At 55.0% G+C, this 7,608-nt stretch overlaps 3 protein-coding genes across 3 annotated transcripts in view; 2 read left to right on the top strand and 1 right to left on the bottom strand.

The window, feature by feature from the left end:
- Positions 1-523: 523 nt before the first annotated feature.
- GUITHDRAFT_74296 (hypothetical protein) lies at positions 524-1,114 on the top strand (the record flags this gene model as incomplete). Its single annotated transcript, XM_005829027.1, has 4 exons — positions 524-623; positions 672-733; positions 780-978; positions 1,017-1,114. Coding segments are annotated over 4 exons (459 nt in total), but the record flags the coding sequence as incomplete, so codon positions are not given.
- Positions 1,115-1,539: 425 nt separating this feature from the next.
- Positions 1,540-3,740, bottom strand: GUITHDRAFT_141570 (hypothetical protein; the record flags this gene model as incomplete). The annotated part of the gene is made up of 7 exons (XM_005829026.1): positions 1,540-1,815; positions 1,861-2,232; positions 2,281-2,393; positions 2,437-2,721; positions 2,764-2,824; positions 2,871-3,272; positions 3,318-3,740. 7 exons carry the CDS (start codon positions 3,738-3,740, stop codon positions 1,540-1,542), a joined length of 1,932 nt encoding a protein of 643 aa, XP_005829083.1.
- Positions 3,741-4,440: 700 nt separating this feature from the next.
- The window catches only part of GUITHDRAFT_111955 (hypothetical protein), a gene marked incomplete at both ends in the record, with an annotated part of 3,809 nt that continues 641 nt past the window's right edge, over positions 4,441-7,608 (top strand). Inside the window, 17 exons of the mRNA XM_005829025.1 lie at positions 4,441-4,707; positions 4,756-5,002; positions 5,049-5,108; positions 5,150-5,382; positions 5,443-5,496; positions 5,545-5,731; positions 5,776-5,919; positions 5,967-6,083; positions 6,130-6,242; positions 6,292-6,495; positions 6,550-6,600; positions 6,761-6,830; positions 6,881-6,924; positions 6,981-7,106; positions 7,158-7,190; positions 7,241-7,273; positions 7,317-7,370. Of these exons, the coding sequence (XP_005829082.1) occupies positions 4,441-4,707; positions 4,756-5,002; positions 5,049-5,108; positions 5,150-5,382; positions 5,443-5,496; positions 5,545-5,731; positions 5,776-5,919; positions 5,967-6,083; positions 6,130-6,242; positions 6,292-6,495; positions 6,550-6,600; positions 6,761-6,830; positions 6,881-6,924; positions 6,981-7,106; positions 7,158-7,190; positions 7,241-7,273; positions 7,317-7,370 (2,037 nt within the window). The remainder of the gene's footprint in view (positions 4,708-4,755; positions 5,003-5,048; positions 5,109-5,149; positions 5,383-5,442; positions 5,497-5,544; positions 5,732-5,775; positions 5,920-5,966; positions 6,084-6,129; positions 6,243-6,291; positions 6,496-6,549; positions 6,601-6,760; positions 6,831-6,880; positions 6,925-6,980; positions 7,107-7,157; positions 7,191-7,240; positions 7,274-7,316; positions 7,371-7,608) is intronic.

Raw genomic sequence — 7,608 nt, 5'->3', positions numbered from 1 at the left:
GGCAATTGATGTATGGATGATGTAAGAGAGGAGGAGAAGGAGTGGGGGTGATGGATGGATTATGCAAGGGAGGAGGAGAGAGCAGGAGGGTAGGGGGAGGGGGGGTCGGGGGGAGGGGGGGATGATGGATATTTAATTGAAGGGAGAAGGAGGACGATGATGATGATGATGATGATGATGATGAGGAGGAGGAGGAGGAGGAGGAGGAGGAGGAATATGGTGGATGTAAGAGTTGAGGGGTACAAGGATAATGGAACGATATGAGAGTTGGGGCGGGTATATGAGCTTTAAGGGTTGCTGAATCCCTTTTCCATAGGGTTTCGGGTCAGGGTCCTAAGGCGGGATCTGGATCAGGAAGGGAGCGACTGGGTCCTTGCGTGCTATCCTGGGTCATAAGTTTTCTCATTCCTCTGATACTCAGGTAGATCCAAATTTCTTCGCTGAAGATTACACTGTGGCCGCAGCAACGGGTTTCCAGGCAAGACCAGACCTTGATAGGCTATCACCAAGTGACTGCTAGGAGCAGATCTGGGAGGGAGCAAGGATGTTGATCAAGATCATGAGAGACAACATCCGACAAGAGATCGTCGGCAAGCGTGTGGTGGAGCTTGGCTCGGGCACAGGTGCCTCCACCCCAGCCCTGAGCTCCTAGCAAGTGAAGTTGTGGGCAGGTCTGGCTGGCCTGTGCGCAGCAGCCATGGGCGCGCATGTCCTGCTGACCGACTTGAAGACTGTTCATGCTTGTCATGCCCTGCCTGTCGTGAGAGATTTCTGCTCAGGTGACCGACTGCTCCCTCAGGCCCAACGTCAAGAGGAACTGGGAGGAGCCACAAGGCCGGACAGCTTCCTGCTGGCCTGGAGCTGGGCATGTAGGGAAAGGGACTGCAGCCTGCATGACACTGGACTGGACGAAGCCGACGTTGGAGCAAGCATCAGAGGCGGCAAGAGCATGCACACAGAGGCTGGCAGGAGCTGAAAGTCTTGGCAGGGCATCGATCTGGAGGAGACGGAGGTAGTGCTCGCAGCTGAGTGCGTGTGGTTGAAGGAGCTGGTGGAGCCGTTTGTTGACACCGTCATGAAGATCCTCAATGGTGGAGGCCCGGAGGTCGTCTAGCTACTTCACTGACTTGTTCCTTAGGCAAGCATCGCCCCAGGTGCTACTGTTGCTACCGGGATCGAGCAGTGACGGAGTCCAAGACGTTTGCGGGCATGCAGATGGTTTGAGTTCTGTCTGTTGCTGTCCTTCTTAGGAGCTCCAACGTTGCAGGTGGTAGATGCCTTCGAAGCTCGTGGCTGTCATGTCAAGTTAGATCAAAGGTGAATGATTCTGTTCCCGCAGTCCTTTGCCTTCCCCTGATCATTTCTTCCTCTCCATATCCCCATCTTGTCAGTCTCAAACTGAAAGTCGCTGACCAGGTTGCCTCCACTGCTCCTCTCCAACGGGGCCTCGTATGGGCCTGGCCAGGACATCCTCCTCTATCAGATCTGGTTGGCCTGAAGGAATCCCCTCCTGCTCTAGCGAGTTCGACGTATCGAGCATCAGATCAGGCAGACAGCTCTGGGGCAGCACACTCTCTGACACCCTCCCTCGCCCTCCTCCTCAAGCAGCGCAGCATCTTGCGCTGCCGATGTGAAGCTGGAGTAGATCTCCGCTATCTCGACGTACGTCAGGTGCTCCTGCCGCAGCTCGAGCAGGGCCATGCTTGCGATCAGAGGGCATTTCTCCAGGGCCTTCCAGTCCTCGACACTTCGGATCCCCTCCTCGTTCAAGGCGCTGGCGCATCGCGCTTGCAGCTCGGAGGCGCCAAGGGACATCTAGGAGTGACGTCATCTACCTTGAAGGTGGGGTCAGGAACGAACCTTGTCGTCTCGTCTGCTGAGGACGGAGTTCAGCCCGCGGGAGAGAGTGTTGCACAGTCGGCTGTCTGTGTGCTCGATCGCGTTGCTGCTGCTCTTCTCCTCCATCGCTGGGAATCCCGAGGCGTCGTCAGCTCCCTTTGCTTTCCCAGCAGCCCAACTCTTCGGCTCCTGCACCTTGGCGCCCACCAGCTCCGCCTTGAGGAACTCAACGTCTTGATTCATGCCCGTGTACAAGAGCTTCATGGAATCTCTGCTGATGGTTGCTGTTGGAACTTTGGAGGAGACTTCTATGGACTCGAAGTTTGTTCTTGTCTTGTTCGGCGTCTGATCTTCCCTCTCCTCTTCCCCGTGCTCCTCGTCCGCTCGATGAGTCTGCTCACCCAGTCGTTCAGTCGAGCACACAGCATGTCTTGCGCGCACCCCCTCCTGAGATCTCAACGATTGCATTGATAAGTCGGGAGAGCGATGTTCCTCCTCCCTCCACGCCTCGTCCTCTGTGTTTGCACTCGTCTGCAGGATCTCCCCCTCCTCTGCTAGTGGTGAAAGTCACCACTAACCCCGGCATCGCATCCTCACCTTCGCTCTCGACGTAGTCTCGCATGCTGCCAACAAACTCGATCTCATTCCTCGAAGAGCCTGCCGCAGAAGCTTGCGAGGAGAGGACGTCTTGCTCAGCGTGACCGACACTGATCGAGGTGTTCGCTTCCCCCGCATGCCAGTGACCGACGGACTTGGGGTTGGGTGGTTCACTCCAGCGACTTCGCATATGAGGCGGGATCAAGTCTTGACGTCTCCGTGGGCTCCTCGATGACTGCGAGTGATGCCCTGCTGCCGCATGCGCCTGTTGCTCCCATGCCTTGCCTGCGAAGCTCGTCAGCCAGCTCTCCTCCAGCTGGTGGCCACCTGATCGCTTGGAGAAGGTGCTTGACCGGGGAAAGAGCTCGTTGGAGTCATCCGAGGAGTCCTGCGACGGCACCTCAGGTCATGAAGCGACCTGACAAGTTCTTGACCTCTTCTTCCGAGTCATCTTGCAAGATGGACTTGACGATATGATCTCGAGGCGTCAGGTTCATCCGCTTGACGTGGTGCGAGGAGACGGAGGAAACCGTCTCCTGGGGAGAGCTCAGAGTCACTTCGCTCTTGCACGCTGGGCTGACTCTAGCCGTGTGCACATGGTCGACGCTTCTCAGCTTGTCAAAGTTAAGAGCGGAGACGCTGGCAGGCTGCTGCTTGAAGAGGTTGCGATAGGCTGCAAGACTGCCCGCGCCTTCCGACTGAGGGGAGCGATGGCTGCCGATCATGTTGTTGGGCGTTGACTTGGCCAGCAGCAACTCGTCGTTGTCATCGTCATATCGCGATATTTCTCGTCTCAGGTCTCTCAGTAGCTTCCTATTCATCATCATCGCTGACACCTGCGGCGTCTGACATCAGCGCTCCGTCAGTGCGTCGACAAGTACCTCGGTGTCGGAATGAGGAGTGTGGGACGGCGAGAGTTTCTTCCGGAAGAGCGAGGGCAGGCGGCTCGAGAGCACAGCTTCGGCGTAGGAGGAGCCCACGGAAGCTGGTGATGAGCTGGAGTTGTCCTGCCCTGGAGACTGTCCGTTGAATGACTTGTGCTCCGGTGAGATGTGCGAGATGGCGGCAGGGGACAGGGAGGAGTGAGAGCGGGCGACGAACCCAGTGAAGCTGATAGGAGACAGCGAAGAGGAGGCGATCACAGGCTCGCTCTCGTTCGTCGCTGATCTCCTGCTCCCTCTTCCTTCCTCTGCACTGGCTGCTTCACCCGCTCCTACTCCTCGCAGCGCACCTTGTCCTCCTTCAGTATCCTGCCCTGTCGTTCTTGTTGTCGATGCTGCCTCTCCTCCATCTCTCCTCCCCATCCTTCTCAGTTCTCCTCGTCCTTGCCATCCTCCTCCTCCTCTATAACCTGGTCGTGCTCGCAATCCTCCCCCCTCCTCTCCTCCTGCAGCGTGCATGGTCGCTGTGTCTGCCGGACCTCCCAAGAACCAGAGGAAGAAACCTGATAGAGTAGAACAACCGCTGCCCCTCTACTTCGCTCCTTTCACTGCCTAGCAGAGCAATCGTAAAAACATTCTGCCTTTTGACTCTACTAGTATATAATAATGAGGCGGGTTGTCGTCACTTGGTAAGTGGTGAATCCGGGACGCCCGGTGATGATCCCAGTCCGTTGCCGGGGCCCGGGCGGCCGCGTCCGTCGTCGGACCGGGCCTCCGCCGGGCAGGTTCAACGGGTTGTCACTGGGGCGATCGGATCGGATGGTGTTGTGCTAGTGCCGGAAGTTGTACTGTGACAGGACTCAGTCACTTGTGACATCGCCGGGAGCTGCTGCTGATGATAAGTACGGTGTGGGAGTATATCAGTGAAGACCGTACTCACGGCATCTCAGCGGCAGGAGAATTGCCCCGGCGGAATGGTGGGCATCAGTGGGAACTTGTGACCCGGCGGGCCCGGGCCGAAACTCCGATCGGCATTCCGAACTAACTTATTAGTAAAAAGACTTGAAACATCAAAAGCAAGTTTGACGGCGATGGCGCGGACGGTTGGAAGGGTCTATGGTGGATGAAGGGAGGCAAGGAGGCGGTGAGCCTTCCTACCCTCCCTCTCTCCCAGCTGAGAAGAGCCGAGGAGGTGACTCGCTCAGCGCCGATAGGAGCAGCAAGAGATGAGCACACGGCCATATTTGTCCAGCACTTGACCAGGGCGCTGTCGGAGACCAGAGATGTACTCCTGGCGGAGGAGATCAAGTTCTGTCTCGCGTTCTGCGACTTCTGCATCAGGAAGCCAGTGGGTGAGCTGAGGTACACGTGCTCGCTGTGGAAAGAGAAGGTACCTCATGCTCAGACTGCGAGGCTTCGAGGCTTGACTTGTTGGCAGGACAACCTCCAAGGGTACAACCCGTCCTTCACTCGCAAGCTGAAAACGCAATACCCTGACGCCGTCACCCCTCGAGACAAGCAGCAGGCTTACCCCTTCGAGCTGCTCTGGCAGGAAGGATGCGAGGTGCTGGGGATCAGGAGCGACAGGAACCAGGAAAGCAAACCAAGTGCTGCTGTCGGGCAATCGAAAGATGATCACTTCCGACAAGACAAGACAACTCGAGCTCGCAGAGAGAGATATGAAGGTCTTCCACTCGTCTCTCTTCATCTCTTGTGATTGATACTCTTCAGCTCCAGCAACTGCACGCTCAGTACACAGTTGCTTGTTCGAGCTTCGAACGCCTCGGAAAGGTTTGTTGTGCGGATGAAAGGCTCGTTTCACGTGTTTGTAGGTGACGACGTGGACTGGAAGGCTCTCCCAGCAAGGAAGATCATCTTCTTCAACCCTCCGTATCGCAGCCTGGACGATGCAAGGGGGATAAGCTTGACGGAGGACGAAGGAATACATACCCTCTCCCTCTTCTTCCGCAGCCTCAGGAGCTTCCTGAAGCTGCAGAACTTTCATTGCGAGGACGCGCTCTCATACGAGGAAGCGAGACAGTCTTGCTTCCTTGAGCTGCAGCAAGTCAGTAACATGTTGATGTTCTTCTTCTCCTCTCCTCCTTGCTGACAGCGATCATGGCAGGCCGTCAGTGATGTCTGGCATTTCATGCAGAAGAAAAGCATCAGAGCAAGACAGGTGCTGTGACGTTTGTTGCTGTTCGCTGGCATGACTGCGAGGGATCAGGAGGATCCAGACAGGGTTCTCCCGCACCCTCAACTTCATTCCCCTCAAACTTGGATCATCCTGAACAGCAGGACGAAGTTGGCAAGGACGGCGGAGAGGAAAGGAGGGCATACCGGTGCGATCATACCACAGAGGAGCTCGACGGTGTTTGCGCATGAGCAGCTCACGCAAGTTCTCCATGCGAGGGGTGAGGGGCCGACGAGTGAGGGTGGAGCTGATGGGGTCGAGCAGGACGAGCAGCGTTGAACTTCGCTGGCACAAGGCTGAGATCCAGCGCTACAAGGACGAGATCCACGAGGGAGCTGCTGCTGGAGACCAGTCTGACTGACGGCAGGGAAGGGTCAGAGCTCGCTCCACTCTCCCCGCAGCTTTCAGGTCTGATTCTGTCAGTTGCAAACATGCTCGTCTAAGACGATGCGCAGCCGTCAAGAAGGTCGCGGAAAGCGACGACGACAGCGATGATTCGCCGCGGGGAGGGAGGAAGGACAGCACAGAGCAAGAGCAGCCAGCAAGACTCTCGTCTCCTCTCCTCAGATGCGGTCCTCCTCCTCTGCCTCCCCCAGACGCATCTTGATGTTGATGCAGAGGCCGTGAGCTTCAGACCCAGAAAGGAGCTGCTGAGGGTGGGGGGGCAGGCATGGAAGGAGAAGACAAAGATCGTGTCCAAGGCAATCTTCTCACAGTTCGGCGTGTCTTTGGTGGGTGACAAGTGAGAATGAATTTGAGGTTGTTGAAGAAATGCTGCAGAACAGATGCTTTTTGTCGTGGAAGACGCTCTGCAGGGTGTCGTCGTACAAGCGGAAAGTGGTGATGCGATCGAAAGTTTTTGATGATGATGATGGTGATGTCGACGACGACAACATCAACAACGATGATGATGACGACGATGATGATGATAACGATCTTGTTCTTCTTGTTCTTCTTCTTGTTGTACTTCTTGTTGATTTTGATGTTGTTTATGACTGGTATTATTTTGTTTTCGTTGATAATGTGATGATTTGGCAGAATGACAACTTATTCTATGAGAAGATCGAAGTCGACGATGATGTCTTGGAGGTGACTTCACACTCGAACTCAATTTTCATGCAATGATGCGCTACACTCTTGCAGGAGGCTGTTTTCCTCCTTCACAGAGCATTGAGCAGAATATTCGTCAACGTAAAATTTCTACAAAAAATGACGATCACAACCTGATTGTAAATTTGTTCACAACCAGGCTGCAGAATCGTTTGTCTTCTTTGATGCGGACGGATCGTATCAAGTCTCTTTCGTCGAGCTGAAGAGAGGTGAAGACATGACATGGCTGGTCGTTGAGACTGATTGCACGACATGTCAGGGCTGTACAGGATGAACTTACACGAGATATGGAGATGCGAGATGGTGGGAAAGCAAAGATTGCCGGCGATTCAAACTTGTGAGATTTTCTCTGCTCTCAGTCGGAGTGTTGCAAGTGGAATTGTCGGACCTGCTACGGCAACGATGAGGAGAACAAGAAGTCAGAGCATTCGTACTTGATCATGGACGATATGCTGCTCCTGGCAATTATGAGAAGCGCAGACATGGTGGGATCGGATGCTCTTGCGAGGGGGGAACTGACTGGATTCAACTTTCAGTGCCTCACAGATGGGAATCTTGACTTCAAGGAGGTGAAAGTGGGAGGTGCTGCGATGTTGAGGAACTCACTCTTGAGAGACAGTTTGGAGATTTCTTCGACTTTGCTCTGATTGATGTTGTTGTTGTTGTTGTTGCCTCGTCTGTTGAGTTGATGTCAGACGCCCGTCAAGGAGAGGAAGGTCAAGATCGCGCAGCTGAGAAATTCGAATGCGGTGAGAACGAGGAGGATGAAGAAGGAGGACGGGACGGCAGGAGGCGATGGTGGTGATAGGAAGGGGAGGGAGAGAAAGAGTCGGAGATGGGATGATGATGATGATGACGAAGACGACGATGAGGAGGAGGAGGAGGAAAAGGACGAAGGAGGATGGGGAAGATGATGATGATGATGATGATGATGATGATGATGATGACGACGACGACGACGACGACGACGACGACGATGATGATGAT

This window comes from Guillardia theta (assembly GCF_000315625.1).
Source record: "Guillardia theta CCMP2712 unplaced genomic scaffold GUITHscaffold_55, whole genome shotgun sequence".
NCBI classification, from domain to species: Eukaryota; class Cryptophyceae; order Pyrenomonadales; family Geminigeraceae; genus Guillardia; species Guillardia theta.
This window is presented reverse-complemented; position numbering and strand designations above follow the sequence as displayed.